This window comes from Sorex fumeus, unplaced genomic scaffold (genome assembly GCF_029834395.1).
Source record: "Sorex fumeus unplaced genomic scaffold, SorFum_2.1 ptg000008l, whole genome shotgun sequence".
NCBI classification, from domain to species: domain Eukaryota; kingdom Metazoa; phylum Chordata; class Mammalia; order Eulipotyphla; family Soricidae; genus Sorex; species Sorex fumeus.
The window spans coordinates 37,201,171-37,220,492 of NW_026606065.1; the positions used below are offsets into that span (position 1 = coordinate 37,201,171).

The window sequence follows — 19,322 nt, forward strand, 5'->3', positions numbered from 1 at the left end:
AAATTATTAATCCTGTGGATATATTCAATTCTCAGGATCCCAAGTTGCTGTGTTCAATAGCCAACAAAAATATTTATGAAAAAGCATAAAATCCATATAGGAGGTGAAGAATGTCAAGCCTGGTGATCTTCAAAATTTATTAGGGTGAAACATTTTTGAGCTAGACCTGAAGTCTAAAATTATTTGACCTAAACACAAAGAATGACCTTGAAATTGTCTTGATACTTTCATTAGTAGCACTTCTGATATCAACATAAAACTTGATTCTACAGAGCACAAAGTGCATTGAAAATTTAAATTTTAAAGGAACTAGCAACTCTGTAATTTAGTTCAACATAACCTGAGGGAGCGGAGAGAGTATAGTGGCAAGGTTCTTGCCTTACACATGCCTGACCCAGGTTTGTTTTTCAGTACCACATATGGTCCTGCAAGCACAGAGTCAGGAGTAAGGCTTAAGCATCACTTGGTATTCCCCCAACTAAAATGCTAAACAAAAACCAACATAAAACTTGATAAAAGAGAAATATTTCTTGATGCTATTTGCATTCCCCCTATTATAAATCACATATATGTATATGTATATGTATGCATCTATGTGTATATATATGAAAATATAGGACATATATGAATCATTTAGATACTTCAAATGTACTAAATAGATTACAGCTATTGGAAATGCACTTTGGTATGCAAAACTAAGTGAATCCAGTACCTACTATTCTGGCTGTATATTGAGAATATTTAAGATATTTTAATACAATAACTTTTGTTCTTTAGTATAAAAATAAATCTCACCAAAGCAATATGAGCCATCCTAAGCTCAATTCTAAACTCAATGAACAATTCTAAATTCAATGCAACAAAGAGTTTTGAATTACATCAGCTACATCAATGCAATTCTTTTACAAATTATAGGATATATCTTTTCCCCAGAAATAAGCCTATCCTGTAAAAAAGCAAGTTAAGGATCTCTAATTGCAGTCAATGACACCTACATCAATATCTTTCACTAATTACCAATAACCTTTACCACCAAAACAAAAATTACATCACTTACCTTCCAAACAGATACAAATATCCACATCTAAGAATATTCCCAAGCCTACTTTCTAATTTCTACTAAGTAGGGGAAGTCATCTTTTTCTGCACAAATGCTGCTAAACATCAATTTTACTTTTCATTTTCTGATTTTATTTGCAGATATCTCATGAAAGGGCCCTTTAACTTTTCCTTGAAAAGGGAGTATGGGAAATTCCAGCTTTTAAAGACTTTATTTTTAGTTAGCCTTTAGTTGTTAGCATTGAGTTGGAGCAACCAAATTTTGTATGCATTCATTTAAGAACATTCTTTTTCTGGAAAGTTTTTATCAGATTCTCAGTGGGATACATGACCCCTAAAGGTTAAGTACCACTCGCCTAAACTTTTGCCATATGTTTGTTCCACCTTCTGGCATTCCTTCTTCCTGTGGGCCTGGGTTTTGACCCATGGGGTCCCGCTCTTCATTATTCATGTAGGTCTTGATGCCGGCTGCCCTGTAGCTCATGTTTCTTCCGTCCTGTCCTGGCTTGGCCTCTGGCCCCCAATCCAAAGCCTTGTCTTGGCCTTCCGTGCCCTCCCTCTGTGCTCTCTCTCCCACCACTCACAGAGCACTGTTTTAAATTAAGTAGAAATGTTCTTGTTGAGGGAAACATAACCTTTATTTTACTAAATTAAACTTACAGGCAATAAATAATAATGGCACCTCAAAGAAGCACTAGCTTCCTTTTAGGAAGTCACATGGAAATTGCTTTCTCTAATACTAGAAATGTTCCTAAATTTTTATGAATTGATTTTGTCAGATACCTGCAGATATTTTCATCCCATGAGTATGTGTATTCCAGAATTTACCATTAAATACAGATTATCAATACCACTTTAGCCACATAAAGACACACACCCAAATATTCACACTAATAACTATAAGAACAACTGAGTTTGACTTCAGAAATAATACATTGTGTTAAGTAAGATTTTGCATAAATTTATTTCTTTTGCTCTAATCAATATGATTTAATCCGAACCTATTCCAACTACCTTGGCAATAACCCTATACAATATGTTTGCCACTCACTATATGTTTAATTTCCCCTTATGTTTAGTTAATTATTTTAAAACCATTTTGCTGTTACTTGTGATGAACAGAATTACAAAAATTTGCTCTTGCAGACAATATCAAGTCACTCAGACATGTGCAGTGACTCATCCCCCCTCAGTTCCAGATCCTCTTTCATTCCTAGTTCTCAGTAAAAAAAATAATAATAATTATAATAATAAACTGATAATGTTTTAGGTGGCAAAATTTTGACTCATATCCAGATCGCATAAGTACGTTAGAACAAGATGAACTTGCCTATTGTATCCCATTGCAATGAAATTCTGAAGAGAATATTGAGAAAAACAAAAATTTTCAAGAACAATGTAAACTGTGTTTGGTTTCATGTATTAGAAATGCTACTTTCTACACCTTCACAGCAAAATCATCTAATATTAAAAATGTTTGCTTTTTACTAAGCATACAAGACAGTCTCGATTACCCCAATCCATATCCGTGCATGTAGCCAATCCCTTTAATTGGTGCATCCTTCACTGAGAAGTTTGGCTAATTGGAATGTTTGCTGGAGAACAGATGGGGCACTGGTGTTGAGACTCTGTCTTAATTTATTGTCCTGGGGTTTTCCTAATTACCCACTTAATTGGCACAGCCACACTACTTTGAAATAATAATGTACAGCTAATTATCACCAATTTAAGCTTGCTAATAGCTTATTCTTACCAGCTAACTTCAAGAAATCAAGCAGAGAGCAGGAACTGCCACGGGGAAATCACTCTGCCTGGGCTAGTTTAGACAACTCTAAGAGTACAAAGTCCTTCACAGCTCTGCTGAATTGGCTTCTGCCCCAGTAATCCCCAAACACCGAAGTTGTATTTACCAGACATTTAGAAGAGCTGTATCTTGTCTTTGCCTTTCTCATCTTTTGAAGATTTTTGTTTATTTTTATATTTCAAAAGCTCACTAATCAATTCTTAGTCAATACATTCATTACTAATATCCATATAAATAGACAAAATTAAGGTAGATTGAATATTTACAGTCATATCTCCTAGGTACGATCAAAAAAGCTATACTCTGTAATTTGCATCTCCTTTATCCAAGCAAAAAAGAAGGCTGGCATACACAAGGGCAAGTTTAGCACAACTCTGATTTAGAAACATACTTTAATATGTAAAACTTCCTTTTATCAGATACTAGAAATGGAGCAGGGAAAGACAACCAATTCAACAGAACACATCCTGGTGAAGTGACCACAGGGCAGAATTTGGGGATTTGTGGAGAAATATCTGTACTGGGGATAAAATACTCTACATACAGAACTCTGGCCTGCACTTACATTGAAACAGCATTTGCTTTAGGTACATGCTCATCTATCTCTTGGTCAGAAACCCCAGAAATAGATAAAGAAGGGAAGCGTAAGACAATGGTGAAGGGTGGGGTCACTCTGGAGGAGGAGGGGTTGCTGAAAAGTGGTAGAGATATGCTTGGTGCTCTCTCAGTAAAGGCACTGCAAATCACAGAGTAACAGCATTGCAAATCACAGTGCCTACAGAGGAAAAGAAAGGGTCTGCCACAAAGGCAGAAAGTGGGCTGAGTGGGAAATGGGTCTATTGGAAGTAGACACTGTGAAGGGACAGATGTTGGGAGTAAGCCTGAAACGCAATCATGAATAACGGTAATTCAATGTGACTCCACTTAAAGACTATTTTTAAAGAATTCCTAGATGTGCAGGTAGCTGATTGTTTGAAGGAGTTAAACCAAACTCAGTCCTGGCACCTCCTGGTCATCCAATTCTCACTGCATCACAACCAAATGTGTGCTGGTATCACAAGCAAAAGTGGGACCTCCAGTCAGCACTGTAAGTAAGGGGTGAGCAACACAGTCTCTGATGTGTGAGTGCAGCAAAGCATGTGACCTGCAGTCAGAACTTCAACATAGGGGAGATTTACAAATAAGTAAATAAACAAATGATTCCAGTTTCAGCTCTTAATAAAAAAAGATAAGGGGGAAAGAAAACAACAAAGCAATAGTTTTAAATTTACATAAGTATGCTACAATATTAATTTTTGCCATAAAATGGGCTAAATATTCTAGTGAAAATCACTGTCTAGTCATTATTTAATACTATATTATTTGCGAACTAGCAAAATAATTTATAAGTCAATGAGGATTATGCAAACATAACCTCAAAATAATTGCTTAAATAATGGAAAACTATGTATATTAAACTCACTGCTACAAAGACCTGAAGGTATATATATTTTTTAATTGCTGTGGCATAAATTTAACATGAATTTAAGCAACAATTATCAAATTTATAAGTAAGGAAATTAAGCCTAAAGTAAACTAGCTTAATTTAGATAATGTAATTTTAAGGAACTATAATTTATTTATATGAAAAAATGCAATTTTAAATTTTTAGAAAATGTGAAATGTTTATATTCATTTATATTGAGAAAGACACTGATGCAATTTTCACCTTTTTCTACTCCTTGAAAAATTATTCTTATCAAAGGATCTGTTGAATTATTTTTCTTTATAGCTTTATTTTACTAGTGATAAATTGGCTTAAATTCATAGGAATTTATTGCTCCCAGGTATTCTCCAGGGAATGACTTAAGGTAAATGAATATACCTAACAAAAACTGTCAATGATAAAACACTAAAACAAAAAACAACTCAGAAAAATGTTAATTATATAGCTCCTCTTTGTTTGGTTATACCCAGCAGTGCTCAGGGCTTGCTCTTGGTAGGGTCACTCTTGGTGAGCTTGGGGACCTTATAGGATATCAGGGATTAAACCTGTGTTGGCCACATGCAAGGCAAGAACTCTACCCACTATACTATCTCTCTGGCCCATTAACTGCTTTTAAAAATGAATTTAACAAAGTAGTGATTTTGTTAATGATTTGGATAAACCAATTATATATGGTTGATTAATTTCTGTGATAAACTTTTATTTTAATTTCAATTGAAAAATTATATTATGAAATCCTAATTATTTAAAAATTCTTTAAAATTATATTTAATGTCTGTGGATAATTATCATATCGATTGTAGCACTATAAAAATTATTGTTGCTCAATATATAAAACTGCCACAAAAGGGTATTGGAAAACTGAGTATAATCAAATCTCAGACAAATATTTTGGGAAGAATTTTAACTCTAATGTGATTTTTTCAAACTGAAAAACTTTAAAATAATCACTGGATGTATATACATATATATTTATATATGTAAACATGCATACACAAACACATATTTACTCAGCTACAGAATTTGTTATGCATACTCTGATTCTGAAAAAAATTTCATTATTCCTTCTTGAGAACTCATCTCTGTACTATTTACTTTATGATCTTATTTCTTCATTAATCATCTCCTTTCCTGTCCTACTATAAATGTCCATTCCAATGCATTTAGTCTCAGTACATTGCCTTATCCTTTTCTTTTCTTTTTTTCCCCTTTAAATTTTTTTTACCTTTATTTTTACCTTTATAACACTATGCTTAACAAATTTGTTCACAATACAGTTGTTCCAGGTATTCAATATTTCAGTACCAGTCCCACCACAAATGTGTCCTTCCCTCCAATGTCCCTAGTTTCGCATACATGTCCTAAGCCTGCCTCCTTAGCAGGCACTAATTAATTTACTTTGCATTGCTTATTACATCATCAACCTCTTTTTTTTCCTCTATGAATATTTTATTTTACTTATTTTTTTAATAGTTTATTTCTTTATTGAATCACTGTGGGAAAAGTTACAGAGCTTTCGGGTTTAGGTCTCAGTCATGTAAGTATCAAACACATTTCCCTTTACCAATACTTATTTTTAACCGTGAACCCCAATAGAACCCCACCTCCCACCCCTCCCAATTCCTGTGAGGCAGATGAGTTCTAGTTAATACTCTATCTACTTTGACTAGATACATTGTTTCGATAGAAGATGCACAATTATTGTTTAGAGTTTACGACCCCCCCCCAATCAGATATGCTGAAACAGCGTTGCGAAATGATTTGGTTTCTACAGCTGGGTTCAAGAATTAAATGTTGGTTTTGGATTTCTGATATTTTACTTATTAACCCGGGAAGTAATTCTATTAAAAGTTAGATAGTTAAGAGATTGGTTTCTGTGCTCTGGGGCCGTGGCCATGCCGGAGAGCCGCTCGTGGGGGGCAACTGGTGACCTCAGTAGGGCGTGAAGGATGGACCGGCACGACCCTTCCCATGAGGTCCCTGCCGCCCCCGACCCCCGGCTCAAACCTGCTGTCCACAAGGCTCCCGTGCGGCCGCCAACTATCTTTCCAGAGAGGAGCGGGTGAGCGGGGCAACACCCTTTCCCCTCCAGGCAGGCTTGGTGGCGCAGTTTAACACATAGTCCATTTGCTTTTCTGCTCCAAGTGGCTGGCTCTCTGTGCTAAGTCCTTGTGCCTCCGGGGCTGTGGCCGTGCCGGAGAGCCGCTCGTGGGGGGCAGCTGGTGACCTCGGTCGGGCGTGAAGGACGGCCCAGAACGCACCCCTTCCCATGAGGCCCCTGCCGCCCCCCGCCCCCGGCTCAAACCTGCTATCCACAAGGCTCCTGTGCGGCCGCCATCTGCCTTATCCTTTTCTTGATTTGTAACATTTTGTTTTTGTTTTAACAATTCTATTATTATTTCACTATTATAATGATATTTCTCACTATTATTTTGATTCCATTTAAGATGTGTTTTCTTTAATAACTGGTATTTTTGACACATGTAAATATTTTTATTTCTTCTGAGTGCTTCTGAATGTTTCAGAGACTAAAAGTGTGCTTTTCCAGTTTTCTTACTGATAATCACTTAAGTGATTATCACTTAATCACTTAATCCCCGTTATTCATTGATTTACTCGAGCCTCAAGCAGGTGCCATTAAGGTCTCCATTCATCCCGGTTGCGTGCTAGTGTAGCCCAATGGTATCTGTTCATTCTAGGAACATGCAGAGTCTCAAACCGATCATTCAGGGTCTTGACGAAGAAGTCGGACCATCTTGTAGGTGGGTGTCCACGTGATCTTTTGATGTCTCCTGGAATACAATCAGTAATGGCTCTAGTCCAGTGGTTGTCTGTAAACTTAATTACGTGTCCAGCCCATCTGATTTTTGATGTCTTGGCAAATGAGACAGCGTCCCTGATTCTTGAGCGTTGACGAAGATCAGAACTCCGGATTCTATCTCTCATTTGAGTGAATCGTGATATTCCAAGCATAGCTCTTTCGATTCCTCTTTGAGAGACCCGAATAGCGTTCTCATCCTGTTTTCGTAGGGTCCAGGTCTCTGAGGCATATGTTAATGCAGGAAGAACAGTGGAATCAAAGAGATGTGCTCATAGCTGGAGGTTCTTTGTCCTTTTTGTTATTTCTTCAACGCTCTTGAAGGCATTCCAAGTCGCTCTCTTCCTCCTGCACAACTCAGGTGCCAGGTCATTCATCATGTTGATTTCTTGACCTAGGTATATATAACTGTTGCATTCGGAGATGGTGGTTCCATTGAGAGTGAATGGAGCATCAGGAACAAGGCTGTTTCTCATAAACATAGATAGATAACTTGTCTCTAATTCTCACGCACCACAAATACTTAAGAATGGTCCTTCTGAATTATTTCTCTGAAATTTATCTTAAGAATTTTGACTGTATCCTAGAAAGAATAAAAGCCTTTCCAGGTACAGCAAATTAATTTCTTGCTAGAATGATAGTACTGGTGATCCTTGTGATCATCTACCTACAAAATTTAATCCTATAAACAGACCATATTAGAGATAGACTGCAGGAAAGCAGTCATGTATGCAATAAAAATCTTTTCTTCTAATCAATCTATGCCTTCAATTAAATTCTACAACTTACAAAAACAGATCATATTATTGGAAAGCTATATTTCTCAAATATTAAAGTAAATTTCAAAAAACCAAGTAAAATTTTACAAAATCCTTCAAAAGAAAAGACAATAAGCAGAGGGATGCTATTATCAGACATTGATAAGAACAATTTACCATTTAGAGAAAATACCTTAGAAATTACAGGAATTTAGAAAAAGCATTATATATACATATATATAATTATGATATTTGATCATGAGAAATGGATGAACTTTGAGAGCAATCCATGAAACTACCTCAGAATATGGAAAATATAAGCTGGAACACATATAAAGATATAGTATTTATATATTAGACATATAATTTGAGAAGCAAAACAATCATAGCATATTATAAAAAATAAAACAGGGGCTGGAGAGAGACCACCTGCCTTGCAAGCAGCCAACTCGGGTTCACTGCGGGGTACTCCATATAGTTCTCAGAAAACCACCAGGAGTGATTCATTTCTGAGAAAAGAGTCAGGAGTAATCCTGAACATCACCTGGTGTGGCCAAAAACAGACAAAAAAGAAAATCTGGGATTTTTTGGAGCAGGGAGACTCCATCAAAGATGAGAGGGCAGCCCAGCTGGCAGTCCAGTGGAAGAGCCCAAGAATGTGATGCTGCCTGGGCTTCTGTAAGAACAGGAATATTGCGACCACCTTAGCAATGTTGGGGACCTCCAGAGTCACACCCAAATGCTTGTTGGTGGGAGGAGGGTACATTAGGGCTACAGCCAGTGATTCCGGGGAACTATGAGGTACAGGGAATCTCACCACTATGCTATCTCCTGACCCAGAGAAATAATTCTTTAAGCTGATGCAGTCAATACATTTATTTCAATTAAAGTAGTTTTATTTAGAGAAATAAGGTGGGAGAGAGAGGGAGGGAGAGAAGAAGGGAGAATTACATGTTTAAGAGAGAACACAGACTTCTCCAGGTTGAGATGTGGGTGAATAAATCACCTAGACAAAATGTGTCAGTTAAGATACTGTTTTATTTTAACTTATTGTTTCTAGAAGTTTGGTAATATCTTTAGGGTTTTCTTAGAATCATGTCATCCGAACAATAATAGTTTGATTTCTTTTCCAATCTGGATGATGTTAATATCTCTTTCCTGCCTTTCCTGCCTAAAGTCCTTTCCTGCAAGGACTTTAATATATACTATACACTACTGGAACTGGAGGTCTTCAGCTGCCGGGGCTCTGCTCAGGGTGGGGAGGGAAACTCAACCCACCCACCTCCAAGGTGCCCGGTGAGGACAGTCAAGTACAGAGGCAGGAGACTCTGCACTATTCTTTTCTGGGAGCAAAGTTTTATAGTCTCTGGGTCTTGGCCATTGATGGGATTACACGGCACCAGGGGCAGTCGGTGGGTGTAACGCCTACATACTGGAAGATGGAGGATCTAGGTGGGGGAGGCCCCAGTCCCAATCCGAGCAGGCTTGGAGATCTACACCCAAGGTCCCGCACACCTGGTTTCCAGCCACAGCCATGCTTAAGACCACTCTCCACATGTTCAGATGAGCCTCACGGTTGAAGGAACCAGCAGAGGAACCCAGGAAATCCCATCAACCCAGAGACTATAAAACCCTGCTCCTGGACATCTTATCATCTAGTTCTTACTCTGGAGAACCTGGCAGGCTATGAAAAGTATCCTTCTGACAAGGTAGTCTGGCAAACTCTCTGTGGTGCATTCAATATGCCAAAAACCAGTAACAATGATGGGTCTCATTCTCCTGACCCTGAAAGAGCCTCGAATGTGGCACTTTTTAAAATCTCAGGGCTAGGATGAAGGAGACGTTACTGGGGCCTGCTCGAGGCAATTGATGAACAACAGAATGACAGTGATACAGTGATACAATGATATACTACTGGTAGAAGTTCGTCAGACTTAGCTTCTATTTTCTCCTTAAGGGAAGGCTTTTCATTTCCCCCTAATGGCTATGATGTTAGCTTTGCGTTCATAGTAAACAACCTTAACTACATTATGAAAAAAATCATTCTATCCATATTGTAGTTTTTTTTCCCCTTAAATTTTTATTAGTGGAACACCATGAGGTACAGTTGTAGACTTACAAATTTTTGTGCTTGGGTTTCATTTACACAATGATCGAATACCCATCCCTCCACCAGTGCCCATTCTCCACCACCACCAGTCCCAGTATCCCTCCCACACCCCTTCCCCCCATCCCACCCTACCTCTGTGGCAGGGCATTCCCTTTTGTTATCTCTCTCCTTTTGAATGCTGTGGTTTGCAAAAGAGACATTGAGTGGCAATCTTGTTCAGACTATAATCTACTCCCATCACGCATTTACCATCCTGAGAGGAACCTCCCAACACCCTTTATTTGGTGCTCCCTTCTCTATCTGATCTGCCTTTTCCCCTAGCTTGTGCAGCTGTCCTCAAAGCCATGGAGTAATCCTCCTGGTACTGATATCGGCTATTCTTGGGTGTTAGTCTCCTATTTTGTTACTTTATGTTCCCCAGATGAATGCAATCGTTCTATGTCTATTCCTCTCTTTCTGACTCATTTCACTTAGCATGATACTTTCCATGTAGTACCATTTGTATGTAAATTTCATGACTTCTCTCCCATTGTAGTTTTTAACATGAATTGTGTTGGTTCTTGAGAAGTGATTTCTCTGCATCTATTGATATCATTATGTGTTTTTTAAAAATTTTCTTGCATTGATGTGGTGTATCACTTTAGTTGGCTTGCATATATTAAGCTATACTTGTATCCTTGGGATAAATCTTAGCTGGCCATGATACATGATAGTTTTTGATATATTGATGAATTCATCTTTCTACTAGTAGAGTGATAGCACAGCGGGTAGGGCGTTCGCCTTACAAGCGGCCAACATGGCCGACCCGAGTTCGATTCCTCCGCCCCTCTCGGAGAGCCCGGCAAGCTACGAGAGCATTCGATATGCCAGACACAGTAACAACAAAGTCTCCAATGGAGACGTTACTGGGCCCGCTCGAGCAAATCGACGATCAACGGGAGGGCCTTTACCTTTACCTTTTACCTTTACTAGTTTGTTAAGGAATTTTGTGTCTATATATTCATCAAGTATACAGGTCGATGATTTTATTTTTAAGTGGTCATCAGATCTATAGATTTATTTTTAAGTAGTGCCTCTATTTTAGGCATCAGGGTAATACTTTGCCTCAAAGAAAATTTTTTATAATATCAGGCTACAAAATTAACATATAGAAATCCATGGCAGTCCTAGATGCAAACTATGAAGTAGGAGAGAAAGAAAATTATTTAAATCCATTTATAATAGCATCTCAAAAATATTCAACTATCTGGGAATCAGATTAACAAAAGAGATAAAAGACTTTTACAAAAACAAATACAAATCACTTCTAAAAGACATAAAAGAAGACACAAGAAAATAAAATCCTATCTACTATTCTTAGTTTGGAATGATTAAAATTTTCCTACCCAAAGAACTATAGAGATTTGATTCATTCTGCACAAAAATAACCATGAAATTTTGTAAAGACATAAAGTAAATGCTGTTGAAATTTATATCAAGCAATGAAACCCCTGAATAGTCAAAGCAACCCTAGAAACAAAGACGATGGAAAGGCTTCTCTTTCTCTAACTCTAAATCATACTACAAAGTTATAGTAATCAAGACAGTGTGGCAGTGCAATAAAGACAGAGTTTCAGAAAACAGAATAGAACTGGCAGGCCAAACACTGATCTTCAAGGATACAGACAACCAATTTTCAGCAAAGGAGTAAAGAGTCTGAAGTGGAGCCAGGAACGTTTCTTTAACAAACGGTGCTGGTAAAACTTATCAGTCACATGTTAAAAAAAAACTTACTCTTGATCTTAAACCCTTATCACATGCTCAAAATTCAATTCAAATGGATTGATGTCTCAATATCATACCAGAGTTCATAATTTATATTGAAAAAAACATAGACAGACATTAGTTACATTGCATCTAGGGGTATCTTCAATTATTGAATGTCATTGGTCAAGCAAAGATAAATAAATGGGAACATATCAAGATAAGAAGCTTCTACACCACACATACACACCCGCGCACACACAAAGATGACCAGAATAACAGCATCTCACAGATGGGAGAAATTATTTTCTCCCCACTCATCAGACAAAGGCTTAATACCTGAGATATAAGAGCACTTGTAATGCTTAATAAGAAATAAATAATCAACCCCATCAAAAAATGGGGGTATAATGAATATATGGTCAAGAAAACATACAAATGACCAATAGGAATATGAAAATCTCTTCACTGATCGTTAGGAAGTTAGAATTTAAAACAACAATGAGATACCATCTCACAATAGTGAGACCATTGCACATTAATGTTATCTGCATTTAAGAATTGTCATAGATTGAAGATACTAACAACATGTAGAATAATAGTACAGCAGGTAGGGAGTTTGTCTTAAATGGGCTGACTCAGGTTTGATTGCTGGCATTCCATGGGGTCCTCTGAGCATCGCCAGGAGTAATTTCTGAGTGCAGAGGCAGGAGTAACCCCTAAGCACCACCGGGTGTGACCTAATAGGCCAAAAAAAATGCTAGCAAGGTCTGAAATCGACAACCCAATAATATATACAATATAAAAAAGAACTCTTACAAATGGATAGACTATTCTTTTGAAATATCTAACAGGAAAGAAGGAAACAGAGAAAACAATTAAATTTAAAGGAAATAACTTAAATTTAAAATTTAAATTACTTTCACTATATCTAGAATACAAAGAAAAAATTGTTCATCCACAGAACAAAAGCAGGATGGAACTTTAGAAAAAAATAAAATTAAATTAAACAAAATTCTGAAAATTAAAGACATAAAAAAAAAACCATTTTATTTGTCACAAAGGAATTGGTAGTTTCTCACCAAGTTTCCAGTTCTCAGGGAATATTTCCTACACTTAATCTGGGTTCCCTAAAAAAAAAAGAGCTCTACAAATGTACTATATTTATGGGGTAAAATCTTTACTTCACATTTCCCCTACATGAGCCTGTGATACATTTGATTGCCAGAAGTTCTTAGACACTAGATCTCAGTTTATTTTGGCTTCTGCAGACCAGAATACCATTGTACTCAACTGATGTAGATGAGAAATTATATGGGCCAAATTAAAATTGAATTTTAGTCTCCATTTGTCTCATACCCAGTAAGCCCACAAAGGTACCTTATAATTATGTCACACAGGAAATACAGTTGCACTTCAATGGCATCTGTCACTACCTATACCTTGGCTTCTCAATTCATATCATGAAGGTCAAAATAAAATTCCTAAAACTAGTGGCTAGAGAGAGTCCAGTGGTTAGGGTTCTTGCCTGGCATATGGTGAGCCAGGTTCTATCACTGGAACCCCATCCGGTACTTCAAGCCTTGACAGGAGTGATCCCTGAGTGCAGAGCTAGGACAAATCACTGAGCATCACTGGGAGTGACCCCCTAACTAAATATATTTATTTCATTAAACTAATATATGAAACCCCCCAAAATATATTTTGCTTCACAGTCAAACAAACAGGTATAATATCCCCAGAGAATTACTGGGCTTTGGGTCATCATCAAAAACATGCAAAATATAACAGTGGTGATCTGAACACCTCATTTTTCACCTAACATGCTTGGCTGCTCTGTACAATCTGAGATGGACATTGGGTGATGGGGGGACTATTATGAACTGAGTCAGAATGTGACTAATTACTCCTTTGTATGTGTTGTCTTCCATAGCAAATCAAAACATGCCCTTCCACCTGATCTCCAATGATCTGGCAAAGTTTTTCATTTCTTTTCCCATTAGGAAGGACAATTAGAAATATTCTGTTTTGGCTGGCAAAAAAAAAAAAACACAACTTTTACTATTAGACCTGGGGACAATTTGCTCATTCCAAAATAGCCAGAGCTTTGATCATCTAGGCCAGTTACAGACCATCTCTCTAATGATAAAATATTTACCATATCATCCTAGCTGCCTTTGTAGACATGTACCTGTTTTTATGAAGAAAAAAATAGTAACTTGTTGAGTGCTTGACAAATCACCAGCTTCTAAATGTCTTAGACTTTGGGTCTTCTTGGGAAATTCTACAAGGGGATAGGGTAAACACTGTCACTTAAGATGACCTACCACTCAAGAAGAAACTATTGTCTCTTTGCACATCAGACAACATATTTAGACATGCTGAGTAAAATTTCTTAAGAGTCCAAAAGAGCTTTGACAAAGAAAAATGTTTCTATAACTTGGTAATTTACAAGCTACTATAATCTAGCCCAATGCTTCCTAAACTTTTTCTACTTGAGGTCACTTTTCACCTAAGAAATGCAAGTTGGGTAAGCATTGCTGGAGAACTACTCTGATCCATTATGCAGTTGATTTTTTACTAAATTTTTATTGTTGCATGTTCAGAAAACTTTCACTGTAGCCAAATTTTTGATGGCTGCCATATTGGGTTATGCAACCCCATAGGAGGTGGAGACACATAGTTTAAGAAGTTGTGGTCTAAGTCAATGTTTCTTGGATTCTTTTCAAGTGTACCCCCCTTCTGACCTCATCTGGCTTAGTGCCCTACCTTTACAAATTTTATTATGTGAGGTCTTGAAATATTCTGGAGACTAACAGGAAACCCTGTGGAACCTGGAGTAATGATGATTTGATGACCCAGCTCGTTCATTTAATGGTTCCTGAAACATTTTGTAATTCCATAATTCAGTGTTACTTTGATTATAATGCTCTGAGACTGTAGATGGTAAATGGTAGTATTATCAAACCCAAGATCCAGATGCTTGTTGCCTGAAGACCAATAGTTCCAAGATAATAGTTGGAGAGAGGAAAAAATAGATTTACTAAACTGCCAGAAACATGGAAAAAATAGGACTTCTTGTCTGCACCATGTCCCCACAGGCTAAAACCTGGGGATTACAAAAGGTACAGGAAGAAGTAGGCAAATGCAGAAAAGGGTACTGGCCTGGTGGGGGGAAGGGGTCTCATCATATAGATCTCAGCTGACTTCCATAGTCTGAGGAAGTTAATGGGGAATGTGGAACTCCAGAGATCACTATGCAATGTCAGCCTTTGGTGGTCTGCATCATCAGGGATAAGGCATCTGTTGTTCATTATTTTCCATTCCTTTGGGGTTGGCTTTTAGTTTACGAAATGTAGTTTATAGAGACTATTCTTACTATTTAGGGGAAAGAAGAGGCAAAGAGTAAGATAAACATATATATAAATCTTATTGAAAACAAGAAAAGCTTACATACCAGAGTCACAAAAATAAGGAACTAGAAACTGACTAGTGTAGGGGATTTAATGGCCTGCATAAAAACAAAAACATTCCACTCAGATGAGTCCCTCTTTTCCTAGAGTCATTTTTATTTATTTGAGGGTTATTTTGGAGGGGGGAGGCATATAACAACTGGTATTTTCCAGGGGCTACTCCTGGACTTGTGCTCAGGGGTCACTACTTGTATTGTTCAGGAGACCACGTTTGGTGTGGAGAATCAAACCTGTTCAGTCTAAAGAAAGTGCCTTAATGCCTGTACTATCTCTCTAGCAACTATCTCTCTAGTAACCCCCGTTCCCCCACCCTGCCCACCAATCATTTTTAGAACATTTCATCTGCATTGCTTTGGTTCTGCTGTGAATAAACCACGAAAAGTGTTGAGCTTGGGTTTCCTAACAATTGAGTTTTAGGGGTAAAACAGAAATGACCTACAATAAGACCTTCCTGAGCTAGGTTTTATTCTTTGGCTAAGAACACCTTAGCCAAAGAATGCTGACTTACCAAATATAAGCTTTGACTGCTGATCATTGTAGGCATTTAAAGAAAAATTGAACAGTTGCTTTACATATAAAGGACAAATTTTTTGAGGCACCTATATATGTAGAACCCCTCTAAAGAGGCAATTAGGCCAATAAAGGCACTAATATAAGGAATAAAATTTTTGCATTATAGAGAATAAAGCTATGAAAAGTACTAGACTTTAGACAAGGTTTATTAGAAAAATTTATGTGAATTAATAAATGAACAAAAAATGGAATTTTATTTAGTTTAATTCAGAAATACCCACTGAGAAACTGCATTTTCTAGAACATTGCTGGTCAGCTAAATTCAAAGCTAAATAAAATATTATTTTATTTTTCAATTTTAAGAGTTTTTTGGTTTAATTATTAATTAAATGAAACTGTTGAACATTCATAAATGCTTTAAAGATATAAAATAACATTGAGTATAGTAGTATAAATTCAACTTTTAGGAGCAGTCCAGGCAATGCTTATCAATTAGAGTCAAAAGATAGCCATTTCAGCACTCTAAAGAGGATAGGAACTTCTTATCAAACTATTTTTTAAACACATGCTTACATTTTGGGCAAGATTAATATCTTTTGTATGAATATTCATCCTTTCTGCCTTGCATTATCCAATATAGTAGCCACCAGTCACACTTCAAATTTAGATTAAAATCAAAATAAAAATGTGAATATTTAATCCAAATAGCAACATTTAAAATATTTATTTTCTGGCAGTACAATGATCACAAATTTAACCATTTACTAAGAATTGTAGCTAGCATACATAGGAGAAAAGGAAATAAGGAGTTCTACTTGGCAAGAAAAAAATTTCAGCTGAGCAGACTAAAAACCTAGAGATCTGCTGTATAACTTTGTGCATGAACAACATGTAAATGCATAAAGGTTCTTGTCCAAGGTGTGCCATATTGTAATATAGAAGATATTCCCGTGATATAGGAAACTTCACTGACCTCATAAATTGGACCTATCTTCCTGATTAATGGAATAGAATAAACCTATATTTTTAAGCTAATGTTGATCTTTTGTTTCTCCAATAATGTATTTTGTTCTACTTAATATGATATATTCTATTCTGTTGTAAAATTAATGGCTTACTTTAGTTTCTCTTTCTGGTTGTAAAACAAATGTCTTACTTTCTTCTGTTGGCAAGCGTCTCTTCACCATTTCTTGTAGCGATCTTCATCCCATGATTCTCTTTGATCCCATCAAAAGAACAACGGGGGCTCTGTGTGGGTGTTCTGATTGGACGGCCACAAATCTTATTTACCTTTTCAAATAGAAAATAGTAAAGAAAGTTAGAAACTAAGCTCCAACTTTTCTGACAATGAAACATCTGCAAGAGTATAAAACACTGACGTCTCATTTGTATCTCAGTATTAACATTTAGACATATGCTTTTTTGTCAATTTTTCAGACTATCTGTATAAAATAGCAACTATAAAAACTGATGCTATACATATTTATATTACTTGCAAGTATACATGTGCAAAATACATGAATAAAACATATATACAAATCAGCCAGAGAACTATGCTAATAAACTAGTCCACTTGTATACATAAGACTACTTAACCATTCATAAGCATACAAACCCCATACTTGTATGAATTTTTTAATGAAAGTTTGTTATAATGTATCCTGTATATAAATAAATTTGAAAATGCTTTTTTCCTTAAATACTTCTGCAGACCACATCTAGTGGTGCTTGGGGACCATTATGTGGATGCTTAAGGGACCAGGTGTTTCTGGAGACAGAACTTTGGCCTCCCACATAGAAAGCCTAAACTCAAACCCTCAGAGCTAGTTTCCCAGCATATACATACAGAGATTATTTTGTAATAGTTCTACATCTTCTTCTTCGATATGGTCTGATTCTGAAAGCAGTATTGTAGTCTTTTATAAAATTAGTTTTCAAAGGAAAATTTATTGATCCTTTCAATATTTAACAAGAAAATATGCTTGCGTACTTATCTAATTATCATTGAAAAATTATCTATTAATTATATAAAAATAATGTTTACCATTAAAACATCCAACGTGCAACAATAAAGAGAAAGAGTAGCAAATTCAAAATATACAAAAATATTGCCTAAGAACAAAGAGAATTTGGTTCTGATCCCAATTTTTCCTTTTAAATGTTAAGGTCTTGAAAAGCATACTACAACTTCTTTGAATTTGCCCCTTACATACGTACAAAATAAAGAAGTTATAATAATTATTCCAACATTTTCTAAAGTTGTAGATGCAAAGGCAATAGTGGGTAGGGCATTTGTCTTGCACTGAGTGTATGTGGGTTTGATTCCCAGTACCCCAAATGGTTACTGAGCCCATCACATATGATCCCTGAGTGCAGAGCCAGGAGTAAGTCCTAAATACTGCTTGGTGTGAGCCAAACACAAAATACAAAAATAAAATTTGGGACGCGTGGAGGTGGAAAATGGGCACTGGTGGAAAGATGGGTATTTGATCATTGTATAATTGAAATCCAAGCACAAAAAATTGTAAGTCTATAACTGTACCTCATGGTGCTTCACTAATAAAAATTAAAAATATATAAATAAATAAATAAAATTTTATGTTGTAAACACATATTCTCTCCCACCATGCAATCCTGATTAAAGGAGTATCTCATTAAAGGAGTTTGGGTCATGATTCATTTTGCTTCTAATAATTGCTAAGAACATAAAGATGTTATAAGATACAAAGAATTGGAAGTTAAATTTTCTTTTAATATAGGCAGAAATTTGGAATAATGAAAATATTCTTTCCAAATATCAAGATACAACTTGGTTATGTCAAAACAAACTTAAAATTAGGCAAGATAAAAATGTTATGGCAATCTAGAGGGAGGTGGGGTTATTTCCAGTTGAAAATGATGAGTGAAAAAGGAAATTGGGATTTGGACCACCATGGAAAAAGATATCTGCTGAAATGAGAAAATGTTTCTTTGGGTTTCTACTAGGTCTGAATTATTGAAGTTTCTTTCAATAATTATAAGTATATAAATATCAACTGCAGCACCATTTTATTAGATGCCAGTTATGAAAATAGGAATAAAGCATGACTTATGGACACAGTTAAGATGAAAGCAAGACACAAATGATAACAATTATAATATAGTTTGCTTGAGAATAATGACAGAAATTCATAAAAGTTAATACTTATTAAATGGACTGGTTAACTTGGGTTACTCATCAATGAGCCTGAATATGGGATATGAAATCAGCAGAAGAAAATAGGAGGAAATGTTGAGGAAAGGGTACAAAAAGTAGATAATCAACAACTTAGTATGCTCACACACACACACACACACACAAATCACATAGTGAAAGAAAATGATATAGCAAGAAGCAAAGATACACAAATACCAGGTTATGGGTTGGATATCAAGCTCAACACTTGTCTGAGCATATGAGAAGATATAAGATTCCAAGCAAGGAAGTGATAGCTTAAAACACACACACACCACACATATATACACACACACACACACACACCATGGTAGCATTGTGCAGAAAGGAAGATAACAGATCTT

General features: G+C 36.3%; 1 protein-coding gene across 1 annotated transcript in view; it reads right to left on the reverse strand.

Moving 5' to 3' along the window:
- GPC5 (glypican 5) overlaps window positions 1-19,322 on the reverse strand; it is a 1,003,796-nt gene that overhangs the window by 615,264 nt on the left and 369,210 nt on the right. The window contains exon 4 of the mRNA XM_056109757.1: window positions 16,921-17,054. Within this exon, the coding sequence (XP_055965732.1) occupies window positions 16,921-17,054 (134 nt within the window). The remainder of the gene's footprint in view (window positions 1-16,920; window positions 17,055-19,322) is intronic.